The 27,032-nt window shown below is 33.8% G+C and overlaps 1 protein-coding gene across 10 annotated transcripts in view; it reads right to left on the bottom strand.

The window, feature by feature from the left end:
* Window positions 1-3,240: 3,240 nt before the first annotated feature.
* Window positions 3,241-27,032, bottom strand: part of LOC123566115 (immunoglobulin superfamily DCC subclass member 3-like) — a 171,653-nt gene continuing 147,861 nt past the window's right edge. For 4 of the 10 annotated variants that reach the window (XM_045359982.2, XM_045359980.2, XM_045359979.2 and 1 more), the window contains exons 3-10: window positions 19,842-19,966; window positions 16,977-17,187; window positions 15,671-15,694; window positions 14,515-14,805; window positions 12,888-12,959; window positions 9,963-9,986; window positions 8,115-8,132; window positions 3,241-7,025 (exon numbers count right to left, since the gene is read on the bottom strand). In XM_045359982.2, coding sequence (XP_045215917.2) covers window positions 6,880-7,025; window positions 8,115-8,132; window positions 9,963-9,986; window positions 12,888-12,959; window positions 14,515-14,805; window positions 15,671-15,694; window positions 16,977-17,187; window positions 19,842-19,966 — 911 coding nt within the window. In that variant the 3' untranslated portion in view covers window positions 3,241-6,879. Of the gene's footprint in view, window positions 7,026-8,114; window positions 8,133-9,962; window positions 9,987-12,887; window positions 12,960-13,327; window positions 13,394-14,514; window positions 14,806-15,670; window positions 15,695-16,976; window positions 17,188-19,841; window positions 19,967-27,032 lie in introns of all 10 variants that reach the window. The other 6 variants (XM_045359984.2, XM_045359983.2, XM_045359985.2 and 3 more) reach the window with 6 other exon arrangements.

The following is a 27,032-nucleotide window of genomic DNA, read 5'->3' as shown; positions in this document are numbered from 1 at the left end:
TAAAAGTGTTTACAACGGTTCTTCCCCATACAAAGCCACTGTTTATAGGTGGGTAAAGATATAAAAGAGGGAAAATCTGGATTTCAAGATCTACCGCGTGTAGTGTGACCTAAAACGTCAGCATCTTCTCATAATATTGCTGCGGAAGCAGCCATTGTAGCAGATGACTAGAGTTAAACAGTTCCCAAGATAGCTGCATCAGTGGGCATTTCATCGCACACTGTTCATAAAATTCTGATTAAACACTTGACATTACCAAAGGTGTTGGTAAGGTAGGTATTCATTCTTTTGACCATAGAGCAAAACGTCAAAAGGCTGCACGGGTGAAAAGTATTTCTAACAATCTACAAAAAAGCGGATAAACGGAGGTTTCAACTTCTAAATGGGGATGAGACATTGGTATATCATTTCGAACCTCAAATATGGATAAACAACAAACAGTGGCTTAGGAAAGCACATGAACAAACAGGTATCGCAAAAGATGATTAAATTGCTGCAGGATTTCCAAACCATCGTGCTAATGACAAACTCGGTGATTTATCTAAGAGTTGTCTTCTTTTAGAAATTAAAACTGGTTTGAAGTTTTCAGTTATAAGTAACAGTTGCAGGTCTTGCAGACAAGCTTTAGTACGTGAATATTTTTGATAGAGGAATCATCTCTGAATTGTGTCCATTGCATTACTGTTTATAATGCTCGAAATGTTTTACAACGTCGTTTAAATATCTGCCGACGATTTTTATATCATATTTTCTCTTCGTCTCGTGATAGGTACTTAGAAACTGAAACCATTTTAAAATTAACGAATACAAGGTTGAAATTGTTTAAAGTCGTTTTTGAGAAAAAAGTCAATGTCATACGAACGCCAAATTCGAGTAATCAAATATTAGAGGATTACTCGTAAAATTAAATTTGCATGCAAATCATGCGATATTTTCCAGTAGATACTACGACCGGAATACAGCATTTTTACGTGTTGACAATACATAGAAATATTGAATGCGGTGTTTTATTTAAAAATAAAGGAGATAAATGAACATAAAATTGAAACACCTACAGAATCAACTTTTTCACAATCTTAGTTCTATGACCTATGAGGCCGGTTTAGGGTCAGACTCTATCATTTTCCAAGCCCATTTTGAAAAAAATGGAGTCCTTATTATTTCTAAAGTCTATGATTAATTTTCCCTTTTAGGCAAGTTCAATTCAGTACCTTTGGTGCCTAGAACTAAACAGTATGTAAAGGTACAAATAATCATTTATGATAGATCTTTTACACAGGACCAAGAATCACATGCCCGTTCTTCAAGAGTAATAAGTTAGAAGGACATATAACAACGCAACATGACTGCATCGAGATATTTTTTAATAAAATCAACGACTTCGAATTTACATAGGATGTCAAAATATACATATATATGAACATAGTCTGTAAAATTAACGGAAAACTAAAACATAAACACATAAATAACTATGATGAGTAATGAAGTTGGAAAGTATAGTTTAAGCAGTGGTATTCAGGTATCTTCATATCTTCACCGACGAATTGTCAACATTGTTTTTGTATTTTATTATATATGAAATGTTGTATTATATAATTACAATTGAAATTCTTATTGAATGGATATGCTATGCAAATTATTAATATCACTGTGATTTAAAATGAAAACTTCGAAGACACACACACATTCATTTGAAGAACAATAATCATGTCGATATATTCATTTTATTCTTACTACGATATCAGTTTGTAAAATGATACATTTGTAAACTTCAATAATGATGTTGTGAATTAACAATGCTAGGAAAATATTTATGCTTACAAATCAAATAAAAATCCTGTATGTACATAGTTTATTGAGATTGTCACACTGAACATCTGTATATTACGCTGTTTAAAGTTAATAACCATTAATTCTCAAGAACCTTAAAATAAGACATTTTCACAAATCTTAAGATATTTCTTCTAAGAACTTTAGATCAAAACATTTTAGATTTTCAACGTTATCTTTCAAATAAATACTCTAAACACGCTCGAGTGAAATATTGGTATGTTGCCTTAGACATAACATTTAAATATATTTGCAAAACTCGAGTAAATTCTGAAATAGACAAATGATCCTGAGAACCTAATTATTTCTTTGTTAGTTTTACTGGCCGTAAAGTAAGTCTTATGATAGCAAACTAAATGTATGGGCAAACCTTCGTCAAGACTTTTGCCAGGCAATAAAAGTCTTCTACCGGTCATATCTGCTGCGATGAGAGCCATATTTTTTAGACTGAAACTTAACTAAAGTACCCGCATGCTGCACAACTAACCTACCATCTACAAGCCAATTCACCTGTTAAACATTTTTGTACTCTGAATGTTAACAATCTATCTTTTGAGGCTGACGGATGGACAGACAGACGGACAAATGTACTGATACAAAGTCAAAACCAAATAATCTGTATATTCAACAACATGTCAGGTTTCATGAAAAGCTCTTGTAAATTCATTCATCTTTGTGACTCACAGAATTACAGACATATGGGCGAACAGATGGAAAATAAAATAATGTGCATATTCAGCAGATTGTGTTAATTTAAAGTTTAATTCAGTTAAGATTTTTTTTAAGTTATTGCAGAATGGACATTTCTATCACATTTTGAAATATCTGTTGACATAAAGAAACAACGTAAAATGACATGCATGATATCCATATTATCATCTATGAAATTTATCAAGATTTTTCAAAATAAACTATAAAAATTGTATCTTTTAAATTACTGAAAAATCACTTTTTGTCATAGTTTTTAATTATTTGTTGTCATACCAACCACATTTAAAATTATAGCAACAAAATAGAAAAACACGCATAATTAACATATTGCTATCTGTCCATGTATAACGTTTCTTGGGGAAACATTTATTGCTGTATCCAAATCTGCTACTTTTTGTCATATTTTTGACTTTCTGATGCCAATCAACCATATTTCTGCCATAGCAACAAAGTGAAATGACATGTATATTCTTGGCCTAGTGATTTATCCATGTACAAAATGTCATAAAAATGTACTTTTAACGTTATCTCAAGATCCCACCCTGTGCTATTGGCTGACGGACGGGCGGCAAACCATACGTCCCTTCCAGAGAAACACTACGAATATATATAAGAATAATCCATACGCATGTTGTTTTGAACGGCGATCTACTCACTGCAACGTTTCTTTATTTTCATTACCCTGTGTCATAGCCTCCATGAATTGTATTGATTAAACAGAAGTTCACAATTATAAATTAAGGCAGTCCTGCACGTTTGATAACCCGGAAGTAATGGCGTGACGTCATTTATCCGGATAACATGGTATAAAGTCTGGACTCGGCATACGGAAATGAATTATATTTTATTAACTAATGGCAACTCGTGAGTAAATGTTTTAAAAATACAATGTTACTGTCCTTCTTAAGATAAAATATGATATATGAACTTCTGACATTTTAAGGAATTCCAAAATAAAGTCTTAAAATTAGTTTGAAATGTGCGGGTCTCTCTCTCATGGGCAAATTCTCAAAAACAAGCACATGGCCCTATACATTTTACTTCACCATATTGTACTTAATATGTTTATTTATGACTGTGACAATTTTCATTAAAATCTACATTGTAGAAACAATTATATTCGCGAAAATGATATCAACATTGTGATTTTCCCGAAGACTACCATTATGAAAACGTTCCCGAGGTCCAAATTTTATAAATAAGTCTAGCAAAAAGTTAAGTACTTGACCTTATTGTTTTATTTTCAGAACTTTCTTAGTATATTCTGAAAAATCAGAGTTTATCAAATTAATTCTATATCATTAGGACGGCCAGCACATATTTATGCAATCTCGCCAGGCACATGTATGTTTTTGAAAACACAGAAAATGACGTCACTCGACCTTCAGCTATTTCCGGAAGTAAATAAAATGAAAGTAGAAATGCTAAACTTGAAAACGAAAGCCGCATTTTGATTCGTAGATAGTCAGGGGTCACGCGCAGGCGTCACCCCGTCTAAATGTATGCGCGTGGACTTCTGTTTTTTTATTTTTTGCTATTGGGGAGCCAATTTTCAGCACTTTATTACGAATTGAAATTACCTGGGCTTTAGTACAGCATGTCAGCTTTTAATCTATAAAAAAATATTTGAGCTCTGGATAAACAGAAATCCCACAGGGGTCCGTAACGGACCAAGGGTACATCGATAATTTTGGAACTTCATCAAATCGCTCAAAATGTCATTTTTGATGTTGTCTGAGAGTGTCAGTATATGCCTCAGATGTAAGATATAACTGTATTTGAGAGTTGCAGACCTAGACATTTCAGAAATATTTTCAAAATAAGTTTCGTGTAATAAATGTTGTTTCTACGGAAGCGTGAAAGGGCCATCAGACGCGAATACGTTTTAGTACGTTAAGGCTGCGGAAAGGATATTGCAGAATTTTTTTTATCCAGACGTGCAGAACTACCTTTATGCGTCTTCATTCTACGAATGTCCAGTAATACGGGTTTCAATTATATGAAATGTACAAGGGCTTAAAATCTTTCTAGTAGGGCTAAATATTTTGCTTTTTGTGGACAAACTGTACATTTCCGACTCTGATATCTATCAATCTTAAATTATTTGCACATTTGACCCAATAAGGTGTATACTGAGTCTTTCAGTGAAAAAAAGTCCGAACAGCAAACGCGTGCGCTAGCATCGACATTACATTAAGAACTTCTACTTTGAAATCAGTTTATAACAACCTTCGTTCAATTATCACTTCGTAAAACAAATTTCTTTTTTTTATACGCCTGTCTCAACTATAAAAAATAATCCAAACATATACAAACATTATTTTGTGGAGAATTAGTAAAAGGAAAATAAGTACTTTGACTATAATTATTTAACAAAACTATTTTAACAAATGTTAGACATAAACGTGTTCTATGATACAAAATTTGGAATGCTATAAGGGATGGGTTTTCATCTTGAAAGTTTTATAAAATATACACAATATTATATTGTAGGACACACTAGCTTCGTAATTTGAGTCAATGTTTTTATCAAAATAGACACTCATGGAATGCCAAAACCAGCCAGCGGAATATATTAGTGACCTTATGACGAGAGCTCAATAAATATTGTTCTGACGAAGCGGTTATAGTTTTAACTACTGCCATAAGAATACACTCAGGAAGTATTTCAATCATGGTGTAAAATAGTATAATAATGTTATATGCTGTCTTATAAATGACCCATATGAACCTAACTGAATCACAAGGTAATGTACGGGTAACTGACTGGCATACCCATTTTGATTAGGACCGATGAATTATAGAATCAATGCGTTTTAAAATAAGAATATATCGCTTGTTTCGAAGTATCACATCTGCCATCGGATTAACATTGTAAATAAGGCTTAATGTTTTGTTTGTTTGTTTTGGGTTTCACACCGTTTTTCAACAGCATTTCAGTCATGTAACGGCGGGCAGTTTACCTAACCAGTGTTCCTGGATTCTGTACCAGTACAAACCTGTTCTCCGCAAGTAATACCAACTTCCCCACACGAATTATCAGAGGTGGAGGACGAATTATTTCAGACACAATGTCTTTAATCAAATCGTCACGGAGAACATACGCCCAGTCCGAGGATCGAACTTGCAACCCCGTGATCCGTAGACCAACGCTCTCACTACAGCTAAGCGGGCGGGCTTAATTAAAAGTATAAAAAAAAATCCTAAAATAGCTACAATGTCCAACTGTATCCCTTGAAAGTTTCAATACATCTATGCAACTTATCATTTACAAAGTGGTAAGGATATACCTTTAGGGATATTACAAGTGCACGTTATTTCTTACTGAAATATTATTTTCTATGATAAAATGATGGAAGCCTGATCAGCAAATACTTTTAACAAATAATAGTTTCCAGTCTGACAAATCGTATGTCCCTATAAACTTTTCTTACTGAGTTAAACAGAAACAAATATCTGTATTATTGGTTTGTCCTAACAAATAATTCATAAATTTCATAATATGATCATCATACTTCGTGAAATATACGGAGAAAAATGAATCAACTTGTAAACCAACTGTCAATAGTCCTTACAATTCACAGAATCATTATGACTAATGGTTAACGATGTGTGAAATATTACTAAAATCTTACAGACCGGAGAGGTTATTGTCCTATAACAAACCTTAGAGTAGTGACAGATTACCATTGGCTAGGCAGAAGCTTCTGCCAACACTTTATCGAATTACAAACACAGACTATTTTACACTAATTGAATTCACATTCCACGACCTGCTTTAATTTTGAATGCGTCGGTCAATGGTATAGTTGTACACTAATGTAGGTCATAATCACATGAATGTCTAAATTAAACATTTTTCAAAACATGTCAAATTAATAACTATCCAAATAGTCGTAATATCATTGTCATCTCCATAAGACTATTTAATGTAAGTGTGAAATGCACACATGATAAACGTTAGGATCCATAGAATATTGATCCCTCCAATCTGCAAGCGGAGCGTCATACCCGTTTTCTGTTTCACACGCACTAAGCATGCAGCTTCAGACATGTGTATACTTATTATTGCAGTGTAAGTTAATCAATGATACTGTTCTATAACTTCACACCATGTATACCCCTTTCCATCTATTAATTCATCACAGAACTGAATTGCTTCATACACAGTTTCAGCTTATGAGGTTAGTCTGTGGTGTCACACATTCTCATACAAACTTAACTGTATGACGGTTTCAGTAATTTGTAACTATATAATAGTAACTTGTTATTGCATCATACAGTCAAACCTGTTTCTCAGCTCTGTGACAGTAACATTGTCACAAAAGGCATATTTATTTAAGTTCTGTTACATATGTGTAGAGCCACAAACATACAACACAACATAGTCAATAGGTTTGTACACGTGTTGCCATTTTGAAGAAGAAATGCAAGGTTGCAAGCAGCGCTTGTAGACGCAGATGTATCACTGTGGTTTGGATTTGCTGAAATAAAATAACAGATATACAAAATATTATCTTAAATAACGTAAGTACATATTTCTTCCCGCTAGACAACCTTTTTCGACTTTCTATTACAAATATATTTCATTTTTTGCTAATGCTTGACATGAACATGCATGTAACTGCACTTAATATTAAACGTACAATCTTATTCTTAAAAAGTAGATAGCAGACAAAATAAAACAAAAAAAAAAAACACATGCATGAATAATACTCATAAAACTTTATGCTTTTTTGGACTATCTCACTAACACAAAATATTTTAAAAGTTAAAAAGTTACATGCAAAATGGCAAAGGTTATATTACATTAAACGAGCTGGAAACAAAAGCCAAGGTTAGCCTAATATTACTAGCATTATTATCTTTTGAAAACGCACACAAAGCGTACTCATTACAATAGCAAACCAAAATACAACTACCAGCGAAAGCTTTAAGTAAAGTAAGCGTTATTCAAGTCTTATAAAGTGCAGTATATTTTAAGTGCATAGAAAGTAACTAAATGACCTGTCGGGACTAGTATTATATTCATAACTAACTTAGAAGTACTAGGGCCGCGAGAGGTGTTATACATATCATTGCTTCTCATGAACAGACTCAATCACAACGAGTCTGCTTGTTTGCTTCGTTGCGTTGAGTGCTTTCAAATATTATTCTTAAAGATTCCACCACTAATAAGCAACTCGCCAAATATGTTCATTTGGTTCGGAGTATAAATACAACTATTCTGGCACCTTTGTTAGAGGGGCTTTCTAAGATATCTGAGAATTCTGTATTAAGACAATGACACTATTTTTGGTGAATATGACGCTTTCAAAACCAAACTAGATAATACAAGAATTGTTTAACTGATTACAGTTGAATACATTATTACCGTCATGGGACTGAATGCTGTCCTAATAAAGAGAATTTTCAAATATGTAAGTATTGTATTTTTAGCATTATTATAACTCTGTTTTATTCATTATGTATAATAAACGGAATGCATATAAATGGAAAGATTGGACGTGCTGTATTGTCTAAGTGCTTAAAAAGAAATAAATTCTAAATTTCAGACATGCACGGACGCTTACCATTTAAATTTCCACCACCTTTGTGAAGCGGATGGTAAAAGTATAATAATATATGTGTTCAGTGAAGTGAAGGAAAGGTATAATGATTATACATGGTACGTGCACTTCTATCGAGAAATGAGAAATACTGTGAATTCAGTCCAATGAAATTATGTTGTGGCAGAACGCACGCTTTATGACAAAAGTAGTGATGTAACAAGGGTAGATAATATAGCTTGCAAATAACAAGATATGTGAGTATTACAAAAGAAAAATAAAGCATTTACTCTAGAGACCTCCACTCGCAGAGTATGTACTTTTTGGGAGATTTTATTAATACTGAGTAACTATGCTGTTAGGCTATATATTTTCTGGCTATGCAACATGCTGTATGAAATGTTAAAGAACGGGACAGACTGAAGCCTATCACATGATCTCGATATGTTTTTAGAGTAGAGGATACATTTTTTTATTAAAGATGTAATATGTAATATCCAGATAATTTTGAGCTATGACTTAAATGTTTTAAATATATATTATAGAAAGAAAGCAAAACTTGAGGTGCATCCATAGGACACGGATGATCCCTTCACCCCTCCTGTCTCTGCGTATGGTTTCATGAATCTATGAGATTGTTTTAAAAGAAAACTTAGGTGCACAAACGCACATGCTGAATAATATTCTTACATAGTTTCATGGCTCTAGATGGAATATTTTAAGATAAAAAATGTATATGCAACACAAACGTTTAAACACTTAATGTGTACTTTGCACTAAGTAAAGAACCATAACTCTGGAATCACTGGGTGAAATACCAAACAGAACACCAGGTTCACAATTTCACACATTATACAACAATGCCGTAAAGTCAAATACTCTTTGAGATGTAGGCGACCTAAACCTTCATTCCATTTATGCGTATTGGATAAAGTAGAGGGCATTAGCTCTGACAGGACTCAGTGAAATCTCAAATAATACCCCAAGTTCAAAACTTCATATGCTAAATAATATTTCAATAATTGTTCATAATCCTTTGTAACTGTGTGCAATCCCAGTTAAAACACCAGGTGCACAACTTCCCATGCTGAATGACAGTCCTGCGAAGTTCTGGTTCAAATCGATTTTGAAACACATATTCGAACATTTTGACGGGTGGACAAGGTCAAGTCTATGTCCGCCCCCCCCCCCCCCCCCCCCCACCCAACCCAAAATATAATAATAATAATGGTTGGGGACATAAAAGGAGGTTGGTTTAATTTACTGTGCTTCTATGGAGAATATACAGGGGCAGGTGAAACAGTTTTAAAATATGATAGGTGAATGTCGAACCTAGGGATGGTAGGTTTCATATCTGTACCGATAATCAGTACAGAAACTATAAATGTGTTAGCGATATGTAAGAGCTCAAAGGCCCAATATGGATCTCAAAAAGAGAATATAAATGTCCTCGTAGCCTTATGTTGAAACCTTATTTTAGTGAAACCTGGTGAAGTAAGGACAGTACCTCAATCACACCATACATGTACTAATTAGTAGTCTATTACGGTTGCAGCTAACAAAGCAAGCCTTGTGAGTTAAAATGAGTACTGGTTAAGGAACCAAATATATAATTGAGCCGTGCCATAGGAAAACCAACATAGTGGGTTTGCGACCAGCATGGATCCAGACCAGCCTGCGCATCCGCGCAAGTCTGGTAAGAATCATGCATGTTCGTAACAGCCTTCAATTCCAATTTTAGCTTTAAAACGAACAGTGGACTGACAATGCGCGATGGCAGTGTCTGATCTGTGTCGCAAACCCACTATTTGTTCCATGCAGCCATAATCTGACTAATTGTCAAAATTAAGTTAAAAGAAGATATGTACTTACCTCGCTTCATATGATTTGTTTCTGCTGTAAAAGAGAAAAGGTATAGTTAAACATTCATTGAATTAATCAAGAAAAGTGTAACTTATTTATAAGAAATATTTACATGTATGTACAATTAAACAATACCTAGAAACTAGAGAAATAGTTTATATGCTTTCTTCTAAAAACATCTTAATATAAACTAGAAATATATTCGTAGGACAGGGCTGTCTAAGCTACAGAGAGGTGTTAGGTTATGGAATTCTAAGCCTTGGTCAAGGAACATTTCACTTTATTATGGCGAATGTTTTATTATCGGTCCTTTAGGATCATGGAGTCGATTCACTTTTCAGAATCCGCTTAAGCAGATGGTAGGACATATGAGGGTTGTTGCATATTCCATTAGACTCAATTAAACCGCATCTGCTATTATTTCACTTAGTGGCTTTCAATGTTTCTAAAGGATCATATTATAGATTTAAAACCAAGATATTTGAATACCTATAAATATAGTAACTTTTTAGAAGCAAAAGACAGGGCAAGTAAACAAGTTTGATATCTTATCTAGAGTTGCTGGCCTGCCACTTGACGTCTTGTCTTATTACGGTGAATGCTTTCGCTGAAAGCGTTACACCAATTCACGCGTACAGAAGTTAAAGACCGTGCAATAAAACTGCCCTTAAATCTTCAAAATTGACCTTAAGCTTGGTTATGGGCCTTGCAAGTGAAACATCGTCTTTTTGTGATGAAAATGTGTGCCAAGTTATCTGGATATTCATCCATACATACAGATACAACAAACTGAAAAAATAATGACATCAAGTTTTAATCTTTCGGCAGGTGGTCTGAATTGTGGACCCGACATAATATCTCGATATGGGAAATAATTATGTCAACTTGTATTACAAAGTTTTAGAACGCGTGTTTTCCGAACACGCATGCAAATATACGGACGGCCGCACACACAAACATTTGTAGACTACCTAATCCCTTTATCAAAACAATAAAACGAACAAAAACACCTGATACTGGAGTCAAAGAAGCATCCTTCCTGTTATGCCAAAATATTATTTCTTTTCAAAAACAAGCAGGAATGTTGATAATTATCTTCCTAAATGAATTTTATTTAAATGGAATGTATGTAGCAAAATACATTTAAAACTACTTGTATATAACATGAAGAGTAATATTTCAATTAGTAAATATTGCACAAAACTAAATATACAACATTGATTTTAGTTTCAAAAACAATGATATAAATCTGGAAGCATGCATTTATAACAACCTTAAATGCCATTACGGTGCTAAGTTTCAACAGTCTTAGTTATCTTGCTGTCATAAGACACCCGAGCTAGAATATCTCTATGAAGTCTTCTACGGAAGTAGTTAAATTGTTGGTAAGAAAAAATGAATTAAAGTACTAATTATCCACAAAACGAATTGTCAACGACGTCATGGCAAGCAATCAGCCCACAATATGTAACGTACATTAAATGTTAGTTTTATATTGGCATAGCAATTGAGCAAAATCAGATATACACATGGGTCATTTCATATCGGCTAGTGGCTAAGCTGATCAGGGTTTTACTAATAGCGAGGACTAACTTGACCGGTGTTAATAACAGTTAGAACCTTTCATCTGAACGATATTTGGCAGAAAGTAAACATACTCCTATCTTAGTAAGTGGTTAGTAGAATATTACATAGCAAACTGGTTCACACGCTGAAAAAACTACTCATTTGAAAAATTAATGTCTATGAACTAGATGAAAGCTATGCTGAAATCCACAAACGACATTCAAAGCGATCAGATAGTGAACAGTAATGTTTTACGTAGAGCAAAATACTTGAAAGCAAACATAATATGTGCCACAATACATATAAAGAATGGCAGGAACGCTCAAAGTATAAAGGACATTTTAGATCATAATTGCAGAAGGACTGTCGATGGCTTCAAAATGAAAACTACTATTTATGATATGAACAAACAGACAGCGAAAGCATATTTTTGATAAAGGTGTACTCGATACATAAAACTGCTTATCGTTAATCCGGCTTTTAGTTAACTACTTTGGTGGAAACGTGACTCGGCCAATAAATCACCATACAATTAACTTAGAGGCACATCTACAACCTGTGATATATGCCGTATTCTTCAAATAAAAAGACAGAAAAGAAGCAAATAACATTGACTTTCTTTTGGGCATGAATTCCTTTAAGTTATTCAAAACTTTACGAATTCATTAATGAATGAAATATTCATTACATCAAAAAATGACAAATTCAGAGTCATCCTAGACGAGATTTTCGAACACTGAAAATTAAAACCTCCTGCCCGGCATGCTAAAATATATATGAACCGATCTGGATCCATGCTGGTCGCAAAGCCACTGTGTTGGTTTTCTCATGGCGCGGCTCATATATTTATATCAATTGCCACTGTGTTTTTGGATGAATATTTTATAGTAATGTCCCTCTGCATTTTCTACTTTTCTACACAAGTGAAATCATGTAGAAGACATGTTTTCAATTTAAATACAATACAGTTTAAAATTTGACTGTATTGCATATATTTTGCTAGTTTTGAGTAAAGAGCATCCTGCACAATGCCTTGACAACAGAAAAAAAATTAAGAGTATACTAGACTGTTTTACAAATACACAATATAAAATTACGAAGCAATTCGATTAGCCCTGTAACTGTTATACACTATCCGATTCAATGAGAGGAAAGCCAACAAATGAAATGCGCACAATATATGAAGAAAACTTTTTAAAAAAGCAATATGTTTAAAGAAATATACGCGCAACACACAATGGAGTAAAAGGCACGCTAGATTCGCTCCTAACAATATACTAAATTAGGTCTGCTTTCTATTAGAATAATACAAGTTATGTTAACGAAAGCACAACGACTGACGCAGGATTTTTATAGAATGTCTCTTACCAGATTTCATTACATTATGTTTATTTTCGTCTAATTTTGGAGGAATCTTTTTCCTTGATCTCTTTGCAGACCCTGTGAAAATTTGAAGTCTCGTGAAAAAAATCAAGGCATAGCTTTCTTCTAGATCTTGACATGATAAATGGAAACTCGAAGAGGTGACAACATTAAGCAGGTTATAAAGTTACAAGTGTAAAAAACCGACTTGTTAAATTTGTTATCAAACACCACAATAGACAGCTCGAAGTCCAAACGTTTTCTTAATGTGGAATGTGTGCTTTAAAGTATTGTTAAATCTTTAATAATGAATATTAAAGCACACACTATTACAAAGGTAATGCTAAATATGAATTTAACCAGCAAGAAACAAAGGAAGAAATTTAATAAGTCGGTTATAAAATAAGAAACGAAATATTCATACAACAATCATATTCTAGCTATACCTAAATAAGTTGATTCAATATATTTTTCATCCGGAGATCGTGGCCCTATTATCGGTCCATTCTTTCCTTGAAAATAATATTGAAATTATTTAAATGATTCGAAATAGTATTTTGTTAAAAAACTCGCAAGAATAATTTGAAGAATTTGAAAAATCGTACATATACCACAAAACCTTGCTGGTTAAATTCCCTTAAATCTTGCTAAAATACTATTTCAATTTCTCCGTATGCAAATGGCTTAAAGTGACTTATTCAAATAAGCCTTTACAAGTAAGCTTTCAAAAATGTTATATACTACAAAGCTTTATCCCATCCATGGTTAAAAAATTATAAAAAGCAAATGTTTTATGGTATAAAATAATTCATTTTCACAGTTTAAGACAGTAGAATGTAAGATGTTACAAGCTTTTGGTACACTTTTATTAATACGCCATTTCCAACAAAAATGCAATATATAATGTGAACAAACTGTTACGAATATAAGTTATTAACACAATATATTTCCAGCAAATGATTTAATTTAAAAGTTCTAAAAGCAACGGTATATTTTTCTTTGAGCATTTGTCTAAATGAAAACCTCAGTTTATAGGTTATTGACTGGCTTTCAAACAAGAACGGTGGCACGTGTACATACACTGGCAACCAGCTGTCCACCTTCAGCACATGTGAAACATTATTAGTTTATAATTTATACTTATTTGTTTTAGCTCGATTGTGATATAAGCTTCAAGCTTATTGGAACGACTCCCGATTCTGCTTCCTGGAAAAACCAGTACTAGTGTCATGTGAGAAGTCATGGCCATGCCCCCATTGGGGCCCGAACCTACGACATCTGGATTGAGCGGCCGACACCTTACCCACTAGACTACCGCTCCCCTTTAAAACATTATTCCAAATGCGGATCGCCAGCGATAATATATATAATCTGGATCTTGTGGTCAGTGTGTCTCCTTCAGTATAATAGATAATGAATGCAAATGAAACATTGAATTATAATAGTTTTCAGTGTTAAGCAAGTTTCCCATCACGGTGTCAGAAGGCAGCACCGTACCTTTTTCTTTTCCAACAAATCGTTTCATTTGGAACATTTTCACCTCAGAAAATGAATTTTTACCTATTAAAATGTTTGCTCTAAGGAAAAGAATTTGGCGAAACAGTAGTTATAGATTGGTATTACAAAAACTCACCATTTAAAACTATAACATTTGTGCTTGTGATGGCTAAATCTGAGCTTCTACAGATGTATACACCTTTATCATCCATATCGGCTTTATCAATTTCCATCTGACTGTGTAACATTTTTGTCTTTGCAATTCTAAACTTTGCGATACTTATTCCTCTATTTTGGTTCTGTTTAATTTTTTGTCCATCTTTAAACCAGTCTATATCTTCGGGCGGAAACATTTGTCCGGTAGCGTTACAAGTCAGCACTAGCTTTTTACCCTTATCAACAAACTGCGGACCATCGATTGAAATTGCTGAAAAGAAAATTATTCCGTTTCAGTAATACTACATCGGCTTCGCAAAAATGGAATTGTGGTAACAGAAGAAAAACATAAGACATGATACAATGTAGAAGCAAGGTGAGTGGTGTGATAATGAGAATAATGGCAGATAAAAAGGCATACATAAAATGAATACAGTCATTTGAAAAGAACAGAACAGGGACTGTGAAATGAACTCGAAATATAACGACATGTCTTTGCGAATAAAGTGATTGGCGTGCACTGCAGAAGCACGCCTCCAAGTAAAAGACATTGTGAAACATGGCTGTTGTCGTGGCGGATCCTAGATGCACATTGAAAACTGGTTTAACCGCACAGCTACTGCGATAAATTGTGTGGTAAAATCTGATTTGAATATGATGTACAAATATCAATACTTTTCCGTGAATTGTTAATTGGATATAGAATTTCTTTAAAACATAATGCAAGAAAGACATATATTTCATGGCTGATGCTAATCTATTCTGGGGGTACAAACTGTCTGTAAAAGGTGCAGGTTTCGGGAAATTTGCATTTAAAGCGGCGCAATGAATACATATTCAATACGTCTGTTTCTCCTCGCCATAATGATCTAGAAAATTATCCGTTTTCAAAGCCATATCTTTAAAAGCTTATAATGAAAAGTACTAGCCTGTAAACAAAACAGGAACGTTATTTGATATAATAGCAGGCCAACAGAGGAAAATATTAAACTAACCTTAGCGTTTAAAGTAAAATGTAAAATGTCTTAAGTGAACGACAAATGGGCACGACAAGCCGTCAGTTAGGCGACCAGAAACAGACGAATTTAACACGCTTATAAAATATAAATCATCGATTTCATCAAACGAATACATACCATCTCTTCTTGGAGCAGGTTCATCTGCAATTCGAAATAAATTGACAATTAGCTTTTTAAAAAAATCAACGTTGTTAAAGACGTTATAATGGACTGTCGTACCCGTTTCATTAGCCATCATGAGCATACTAAAACGGAGTCTGCTACTACTCTGTTTGTTTGAATTATCTGTGCTTCCAAAGATCTTCTTACAAAACTTATTACACTTATTTTAAGGATAATGCAGCACAGTTTAATCTGAAAATGGAATAATACTTGTTTGTCAACTACTAAAATTAATGTAGTAGGGTACATGTAAGTAAACTTATGATTATAATGAAAGTCCTGCACATATCCAATAGATACTTAGCTTAGAATACCCCCTTATATTAATAGCAACTCTATATATTAATACCAAGACAAAAAATAGTTGTCTTTTGCGGAGTAATTATAGCTAACCACGTGAATATTCCTTTGAATATTTAGATTACAAACAATTACCAAACAATATTCCATAACGTAAGACCAATCAGTGATGGCGAGGTGTAGAGCTTTAATGCTATCGGTGGTGCGAGATAGTATATAAACCATCTTTTTGCTTTATCTTTTCCTTTATTTTATGTTTTTTCATGTACTGTTGCCGAGTGTAAAGTCACACTGCTATTTTATAGCTTCTGATTGCGGGGGGAAGACCCCAGTAAAACCCTTGACTTACCGTATGCCACTGGATAACATTAAAAATTTTACACCAATAAAAAGGTTTCAAAACCGCACCATCCACCACATAACAACTAGACACCTGTTTTACTGCTATTCGAAATTGTGTTCTCAAGACGATATTATTCAAACAAATTTATAAATATTTAACAGCTCAATCATTGCATAATAAATGCTCTTTTGACACCTAATACAGAACGAATTAGAAAGTGTTATGCTATTCATTCAGTTTAAGTGTTAATGTTTAACACTTCTGTAACGAAAAATGTTATTATTAATTGTGCTTTGGAATCACCAAGTCCGTTAAATGTTATTTCAAGACTGTAATGGTAAAGCCAGTTCGTTTTGCATATGTCATGTCGGGTAATAAACAGAAATGTACAAACTATGTCTTCTTTTATTTGGTTTAGTTACGTTATATGCTTCCAAAACCTATTCGGACATTTTCTTCACATGGAGACATCTGCATAACGCTGTGTGATATGCGGATACTTCTTTTCCAAAAGATGAAAAGATTCTTGGAATATTCTGGTGACTTTTTAGCAAAGTTCAGTTGTCAAATGAGCTGTTAGATGTATACTACATCAATGTAAAAGAATATAAAACCTACCTAAAACATTGAGCTGCACATATTTTCTTAAATCTTCTTTTGTACTAATCTGACACTCGTAAAGGCCGGCGTGCCTGGTTTGTACATTGCTTATAATGAGATTCCATTCTTCCCGATGAGGTAGATGATCTATACTGATATCTGGGTCACTTACGAACACCATCTCTCCATACGTCAGTGCAAAGTTCTCGTTAACCTTCTTCCAGATTACCTGTGAGATGTAATTCAAAATCAATATGCATTACAAGGCTACTTTGAGTTTATTTGCTTCCATTTATATAGCTGTAAAAACACAAATCGTTACAAGTAAGTTGTGAAATATTAGAAATCTAGTTTACTTTCGTCTTTATCTGTCAAATACATTTCAAACCTATATATAGAGTTATTGTTTCAGTCCCCATTTTCACTATCGTTTGTTCATAAATACACGTTATATTGGAATGCGTGAGTTGCTACAACTAATGCCAAAGCTGGTTTGTATCGATGACTGTAAACTAACTTCACTATTCAATATCAAAATAATCTCCACCAGAAGCATTTAGTGTCTCCAACTCGGTTATTCTTAAAGAAAGGTGTTGTAACAGTTTTCTGTGAAAAGTATATGCGTTCTTATAAAGTATTTCCTATGCTAGATAATTGGGTAGGGAATTTTCGACGCTCGAAAATTATTCTTAGCAAGTATTACAAAGAATGCAATGAAGATAACTTATAGCAGTTATTGATATCTGTTGAAAAAGTTACTACACTAAAAACATAAATAATATTTATCTTATGTTATGTATCTTCGAGGTAAGAGCTTTTTATCAGAGAATACATATTACTGCGAAAAGTAAACATGTTATATAATGATATGTTACGTTAAGATTCCCTATATAATACTACTAGGCGCCAGCGCCATGAAACCAGACTTTCAAAGTTTGATCAGACACACTGAGTAGAATATAAATATACGGAATTCTAGCAACCGTACAAATTCTACGGACTAACTGAAGTTTACAACAATATCCAACCTTTTTTTCAATAACAGGTCAAGCTACGGATATTGAGCCGAAACCTATTTCTATTTTAGTAACACTGGCATTGACCTCAATGGCCCTAAGTGCAATTCCAACTCTTCCTAAGCTATCTACAAATCAAGTTCCACTACTATACCGGGTATCTCATTCCTTACAAAAATATTGATTGAAAACCGTTTTTTTTTTCTGTTTTCAGTAAAAATTGCCTGGATCCGACTGAGCCAAATACAATCACAAATTTTGCCTTGATAAAAGCTACTAACACACCAACTGTGGTTGCAAATGGTCCATCCAAACTAAAGTAATTGAGCGGAAACGATGAGTTTGATGTCAGCCGCTCAGGCGGACAACGACGTGCTTCATTCTAATAATCAAGCTTTTAAAATGAAAAATAGTATCCAGTGGTTGATAAAAAGGCTTAAAGTTTGTATAAAGCGGACCTATGATTCAGTATTTTGCTCATATATATTTGCCATACACATTAAATCATTATCGTACGACGTTTAATCAATTTAGGCCTCAAGATAACGAGTGAGGCTTTCAGAAGTTCTGTATGCGGAAAAGCATAAATCAGACTAAAATAAAAGGTTTGCTCCGCTGTTATTTGTTTCAGGATATTATATCTCGTGCGGTTAATATGCCTTTTTACGATCTGGCTTCTTCGCAGAATGAGATTTCTACGGTTTTTTTGCATCCTTTATAACTAAAGAGAATTTCTTTGTGAATTGTTTTTGCTAATTGCATTAAATTTCTTTGAAAAAGAATGACCATATAATACATCACCTTGCAATTTCAGAAAAATAGTCAAGTTTGGGATCACTATTTAATTAAACATGTTACTTGACCCTGACCATGGCTATCATAAACAAATTAAACAAAATAAAGTTTTAACTGATACTGATAAAAGGTTTGCTGTAAATAGCCGCCGGTTTCTTTTTGCCACGCCGGTATTTGGCAAATTCAGCCCATATTTATACGCGCTTTACAAAAATGAAAATTGCCTTAAATTGTTACATTAACCCACCTATTTTAAAAGTAGTATGTTTTGATATAATATCATTACTAGTTTTTTGTAAAGTTTTTGTAGTACGAGAAAATGGCAAAACGGTCTTTTGCCATGGCAAAATTATTTTAAATTGCCATGGCCGAATCTTGCCCTGGCCAAACCTTGCCATGGCAAAATTGCCATGGCAGAATCTTGCCATGGCAAAATTAAAAAACTAAGAAATTAATATGGAACATCATATTTCTACCTATACATACGTTTGGAAATAGTTAAAATCATTTTTTAAGAAAAATATAAAAAAAAATTGTCATGGCTTGCTTTTCTTAGTTTTTTAATTTTGCCATGGCAAGATTCTGCCATGGCAATTTTGCCATGGCAAGGTTTGGCCATGGCAAGATTCGGCCATGGCAATTTTGCCATGGCAAAATTCAGCTATAGCCATGGCAAAATTAAAAAACTAAGAAATTAATATGAAACATCATATTTCTACCTATACATACGTTTGGAAATAGTTCAAATCATTTTTTAAGAAAAATGAAAATATTTTCTTGCCATGCAAATGCAATTTTCTTGAACTTATTTACAAAAAACTAGTAATGATATTATATCAAAACATACTAACTTTAAAATAGGTGAGTTAATGTAACAATTTAAGGCAATTTTCATTTTTGTAAAGCGCGTATAAATGTGGGCTGAATTTGCCAAATACCGGCGTGGCAAAAAGAAACCGGCGGCTATTTGTAATAAAATGTAATTGTGAAAATCTCAAACCAAACATAGTTTTGCTATATGCATAAGGGAAGGACGCTAATGGTACTCTAAAAATTGTTATACACATACAACTACCTGTTTTGTCCCAAGATATTTTACGCAACACTGAAGGATCGCCCTATCACCCTTGTAGCAAGTCACATTCGAGGGTGTGTCACAATATTCAGGTAGTCGGTATGTAATGGTTCCGTGTATCACTGAAAATATAGGAACAAAATCATAAGTACATCTGGTCAAAAACGCTACATTAATGTAACCGACAAACTTTTTTTTCACCCCCCCCCCCTCACCGCCCCACCCCACCCGGCCTATATTGCAACATCCGCAAATATCTCGCGAAAAGCCTCGAGGGAAACTGCGGTTCGAACTTTCCCCGTTATTCTAATAATGTAATATATACTGCAGATTTTCCTTAGCACCTTTTTTTCCTAGATATGAAAATTATGATATAATATAATACCGTTAGTGCATTATTTGCAGAAATACAGTTGACGACTGCAAAAAAACGTAACATTTATTAATCAGTGCACATACATTTCAGTTTCTAGATATTGAATGACCTTCACGTGATACATACACATGTTAAACGTTTAGAGGAACTGCGTGTAAATCTTAAATGCGCAATCACAAAGGCTGCAATAATAACCATGTTGGATTTTTTTTATCTGTTTCAGCAATGTACTCTCTACGTATTTTGAGACAAAAATGCAGACGACTTCATTATTTATTTTTATCTTGATATGGAAAAATGTATGTATATCATAATGTCCGTCAACGTTTACTAGAATCTTGTTCAGAATATACCCACTTTTCTACTTATATGAAATAAAAAAGACTATAAAAATGCATTTCTTCTCATAAAAATTGGAACGAAAACTTTTAACATCCTCGAGTCGATGTAGAATGAACTGATGCTCTTGAAAAGAAAAGAAAATGCAGTTTTACCCAAGCTGTAATGTATTGAACAAATATGAACTGTACAGCTACATCAGTAACGTAACGACATCGATATACACGATCACAAATTATTTCTTGTATATATTTAGTCAGAACTGATATATAATGATTTCATCTCAGATACGACGAAGCAGTTACTCTTCTTTATTGTCAGTCGTAAATAAGATTATTTTTCCTTTTTAATAGATGCTATGATAAAAATCAGGTAGCCCCACGCATACAAAACTATCGTGACATTCTCTAAGAATATGGTGCTAGTTATCTCCTCCATTTGTAACAACTAGTATGTAGGAGTTTTCCATTATTTTCTGAAAGCTGATTGTTTCTGTGGAGAAAACACTGAGTCTAAATAACATCTTTGACATGCCACCATTTCATCAAATAGGCGAACAAGGCACACATTAGAAATATACGTCAGCAATTTGAAACATTTAATCTCATGCAATTTTGTCAACAAATAGACGACAATTGTCGATGTTTTATAATTTATCACGGCAGCACCATACGAATATGTAAATGATTCTTAATTTGGTTAGAGAACACCGCTTTCCAATCGTTTGTCTATAATACCATCGTAAATAAAAAAAAACATTTCATTCATGAAGTATGATAGTAATAAATATAATCAACCTAGAAAAAAATAATGCTACCCTCATATATCATTGTGTTGACAGAGATCTTCATTTCAAGCACGTGTGTATATATTCCAAAAACGTCTATAAATACAACCTTGTTTTCGCTGCCATTGTTATCAAAGACTAGACAATTAATGTTAAAAAGGTGTGCATGAATATTCTACGATTTTCTAAGCTGTTCTTCATTTAAATCTTTACTAGAGTTTAATATTCTACTGAATTGTACTGACTAGCTCAAATCCTAATACACATACCATCTATATCTGATTTTGCCATATCTTTTAACACAAAGCTCTTATAAAACTTTTAATAAAGCTACATCAATATGATCATTTTGATATGAGAAGTTCACTTTTGGAAACTAGTGCCATATTAATAATGATGCATTTGGCAAATATTGAAGATGGACGATACCGAGGAATATAATACAGAAAAAATAATGCAACACAAGAACACGTTGATGTGTGCGATAAATTGATATACATTTTCTTGACAATAACAGTCGTTCTTCATAGCAGATAATCTATAAGTAAGTGGAACAAAATTAGAACACACAAACAGGTTATCTCAGACATTGAAAACTTGTTGAGATACCGACACATTAATTTACGTCTTTCTCTCAGAATGATACAGCACGGACCGTGCACATCTGTTACTTAACATAAACCCATGTTCTTGCAGATTGCTAGACTTGTCATCACATTATAAGTGATTAAAAAGAGAATTGTTTAAACGAAAGTCATGCTCTTAAATGGCTGTTGCCAAAGGAAGATCGTCCTTGGAATGCAGACGTCAAACATCTCTTTCCACTAATGAAATGTTTATATTACACTTAAAACCAATGTTACCGCAAATTTTCACCATGCACAGCAAAACAATTCAATATTGTTATATTTTGTTATGAGGAAAAGCCATTCAGCTCGTTTTCTGTAAGGTAACTGGTTTTGCCCAAGTGCACTGTTACAGAAGCCTGAAAGAAGCAGTTTAAAACAAACACACCAAACAAACATATTTCTTTTAAATCACGAGGGCGCCCGAGTCACTTGCGCGGCATATGCAAAACTGTTGGACTACATTACCTTGTTTCTGTTTGGTTTAACATCACGATTTAAGACATACGGCGACCTTTTCCAGTTTATGATGGTGGATAAAGACCTCAGTTGCCGTTCAAGGCATTATTTCTTAAGGTGGTACCACCGACTGCCTGCAAGCCAGTTGGATGGCTTCCTCACAGGAAGAATTCTACAGCAAATGCACGGTTTCGAAACTACACTGGTGAAAAGTGTGTGTTTCGATGTCAATGACCATAACCACTGAGCCACGGAGGTCCCAGGAATACATTCAACACCAATTTAGCAGAAATGACTCCACATAAATTTGCGAACTATCAGCATACCTAATCTTTAGCATCGAATCCTATCCAGCAATTTGTGATAAATATCTATACTTGAAACATTCCGACGGAAAAGAAAATGGATTTATCCGGCTAAACTATAATTACATGCTATCGACACTACCATTTTGTCTGAATTAGCTATTTGTATCGTTTCTGGGAGAATTGACAAACATGTTTACAAAACATAAATCAAAGAGAGCTTCTACACACTTGTGGGAATTTATCTATGCCAAGCGAACGATTATACGGATGTTTGCAAAACAACTGGGTTTTGCAATGTTATGACATCGACTACAATGCGGCTATGTATATATACGACAACATAGCAAACCCCTATTCGGTAGAACAAATATGAGTTTATTAACATTTGTATTAAGCGTTATAAAGCAATTTACCTTGCACATCATCTTTTATGTATCAAACTCTGAATTTCCACAACCAATTAAATATAATGGAAGGTTATGCAGCATTTAATAGCAAAAAAGAAAAATACTTGTAATGAAATGAAATGAATATACGTGCATTTATACTTTACACAACGTTTGATTTCAAACGAACTATAGAGAACAACTGAAAATATCATTACGTTTATTGCCATCTTGGTTTCTCGGAAAGATCTGTGTTTAATTAGGTATGTAACCGACGGATGTCCTGTGTAAACGAACTTACATCTGTACAGAACAATTTACAAGTGTTATTATATATGTAAAGCGTATTCACAGAATGATGTGCTAAAAGATTTGGATAGTTTATGAGATAAACACGCACACCTTTTAACAGATGCTGCGAAAGAAATTATTATTTATTATCAACAAATGTTTAAACATCATCCTGAACTGAGATGATAAGAAGAAAATAGTTCTGATTGTGCTCACATTGCTAGGAGTAGGTTATAGACCTTTATCCGTCTTTGAAAGGTGTTCACACTTTTCTTCAGGAATGGTCACATGTTTGACTGAATCATATTATGTATAATTTAGTTAATGATAGTGATATATCTTTTTAAAAAGCATGGTCATGACATAAATTAACTATTACACCTAGATCTGATTATAGGTTATAGGCCTAATGCTCCACAGACATATTGCTTATTGCACATTTATTTACCTGATGGTTCCATTCACCTTAAAAGGCATTTGGGCTGTTAAAAAAGTAAAAAATGTACAACAGGGTTCCCTTTTCCTCCTTAAACCTAAATAGTTGTTTTAGATCTAACGTTTAAAAGATGTTTTGGTCGGTCAAATTTTCACAAGGGAAGTTTGAATTATATTTTTCTCGGACCATTTAGTTATATATAGTTCAAAATCGTGTACTTATTTTATAAAATGTATAATTTAATTTTCTGAAATACAAATAAAGCACGCCAAAATTTGTATATAATCTCTTTATCAAATTGATAGTTATCAAATTATCAGTCAATCCAATCAGTTTTCCAGTATTCACGCAATGCGCGCATTAGAAAAACGATGGCAAAAATAAAATGAAATATTTCTCTATAAGAAGCTTAAATTTCAGGTTCAAAACGGCTCGTAAAGATGATTGCATTGATAAAAAACAGAATCTCTACACGTGTGTGTTGTATTTCAAGTAAAGTATTGTATTAAAGCATACTTAGCAGATTAGTCAAGAGCAGTTCCAGTCTTCAAGATTTTATCTCTTACAATATTGACGTTAATGTCAATCTTTTCAGTAAACCAGTTAAACATGCATTGCCTTTGAATAAGGAATTGTCGGAGAACATACAACATTTGTAACTGTTGAATAGAACAGAACGGAACTGAACATCACACTACTAATTCAAGTTACATATGCTGTGTACGAGTGTGCAACGACATATGTGAATTAGTATCTACTAGTATTTACACATTACATGGTATTACTAATAAACCACCAGTGGCACGTAAACTAAAAGATTGGTTTCTAGTTCAGTTAAAAACAAGAGCTGTCGTTTGGCAGTGCACTCGACTATTCGAAGAATTGATGTTAGTATTTGGTCAAAATATTAAGTATTTTCTATGTCAAAAAAGGGCCGGGCCATAACTAAGCCAAAATCTTTGTCCTATTTATGTAGTCTTGCCTACCTATAGAAATTATGATGGTAAACAAGTGGTCTAAGTTTCAAAGACATGTCAAACAGTTTAGACAAAATATGGGTTGACTAATTTCCAAGTCCAAAACGGGCCAAAACTGAGCCAAATATCTTTGACATAGTTACATACCCTTGGTAACAGATTGAGATTTTGACAATGAACAAGTGTTCAATGTTATTTCAAAGCAAGATGTCAAATAGTTTTGACAGAACGTGAAGTTGTACGAAAACTGAATAAACTTACAAGTCCAAAAAGGGTCATATCCAGTCAAAATACTTGTTGACAAAATCATGTACTCTTGCCTAAGAAAAAGACTGTTATAATAAACATGTGATAAAAGTTTCAAAGCCATATGCCAAACAGTTTACACAAAATATGAAATGGTACGAAAATCTAAACCAAGATTTGTAGGTTAAAAGGGCTCATAATTCAGACAAAATCATTGACGGAGTTATGTGCTCTTGCCAAAAACTGGACAAGGTTATGGTACACAAGTGTTGTAAGTTTCAAAGCTATATTTCAGAAGGTTTTGTCAAAATGTGGACTGGTACGAAAAACTTAACCAAGGTGTGACGCCGGTGCCGACACGGACGCCGACGCCGACGCCGTGGTGAGAAGGATAGCTCTCCTTATTCTTCGAATACTCGAACTAAAAACAACTAAAAATATTTGGAAATGTCACACTTCTGAGTTATTAATCCAGGGAAAGTGTATGACTAGCCGCTGTAAGATCAAAACCTTACTTGAGGGGTAGAATTCTTTCATGTGAGGAAGCCATCCTGCTTGCTTAAGGAAGGTCGTTCGGTCTACCCATTTGCCCGCTAGTGCTTTAAAACTGTTTTGAGGAGCACCTGAGGTATTCCTCCAATAACAATAGCTCGAAAACCGCCATATGACCTTTGATTTTATTTACACCCTTTAAATGATATACATGTTATTCCTTAATTTCAGTAATGTTACAAATATCGACTTAAAGAGGCACCACAAAATAACTGCATTCTTTTGTATTTCCGTGATGATTATACATGCTTTGCATGAAGAAAATGAGAAATAACAAGTATCTAGTTATAAATTCACAGTGACATATATAAGGCCAAGACAATCTGTTTGATGTCTTAACATGGTATTGAATTAGTGTAGCGATATGTACATAAATCAGTGTATTTAGTTAAAATTTCAATTACATGTTCTTTCTACAGTGTAAGATAGTTATTCCTCTATATTTTTAAAACTATGTTGAAAAGACATGGACTGAATAAGTTTGCAGATGAAGTTTTGAAAACAGATTTATTTAGGAAGGGCCTGAATTGAGGTATAGCTGTATATTACCTGTATTATAAGAATGATTTTCAAGATTTTGTGGGTGAAAAAAGTAGGTCACTAGGTCGTGGTGGGTCTTTAAAGGAACTTTTCAGCGCGACGATACACTTCAGAAAGTTATATTTGTCGCTACACAGCTGATATTCAATTGGTTAGTCATGTGACACAACGAACATTAGAACTAAGTATGTAAAGATGTAAATTATTGCAATCATATTTATATACATGTTTATACGTACATATAATCGTCAAACAACGACAACACTCTCTGCGACTGGAATTGATAATCCCGAGATGTATAAATGCAGAAAATATGTGTCATCTCACAGGTTAAAAGCACGAACCAGCAAACGCTATTACAAGAACAATTCGAATTGTCTCAGTATTTCCATGACATCTACATTTCATATGATTTATTATAAACAATACACAAAACATACATCTGAAATCAATTAACAAGATTAAAGATGCGATAACTGTAATGAAACGACCCACCCATTTCACACCGGAACCGCGAGAATACATTTAGAGAAGCTGTTTAATATCTGCGATATAGAGATTCACAGTTTGATAAAAGCCAGATAGCACGGGATGCCCTTTAATCAGCGGTACTAATGTATAAGTCACATTGGCAGACTTTATCAGTGGCAAAAGACCACAGTGTACTGTCGTACATTATCTCGGACACCAAGATACATCTGTGAAGAGATACCGCGAATATTTCACAAAGCCTGCTTGCATATTTACGTTTGTGTCTCAAGAAATAGATAAAGATTTCATGATAAGCACCGGAACTGAGCTACTTTGATATTTGCGTTCTGACCTATTCCGCCGAGCCCTCAGTGACACTGTCTTCTGCAAAGGC

The sequence above is a fragment of the Mercenaria mercenaria genome, chromosome 8, assembly GCF_021730395.1.
Source record: "Mercenaria mercenaria strain notata chromosome 8, MADL_Memer_1, whole genome shotgun sequence".
Classification (NCBI taxonomy): Eukaryota; Metazoa; Mollusca; class Bivalvia; order Venerida; family Veneridae; genus Mercenaria; species Mercenaria mercenaria.
This window is presented reverse-complemented; position numbering and strand designations above follow the sequence as displayed.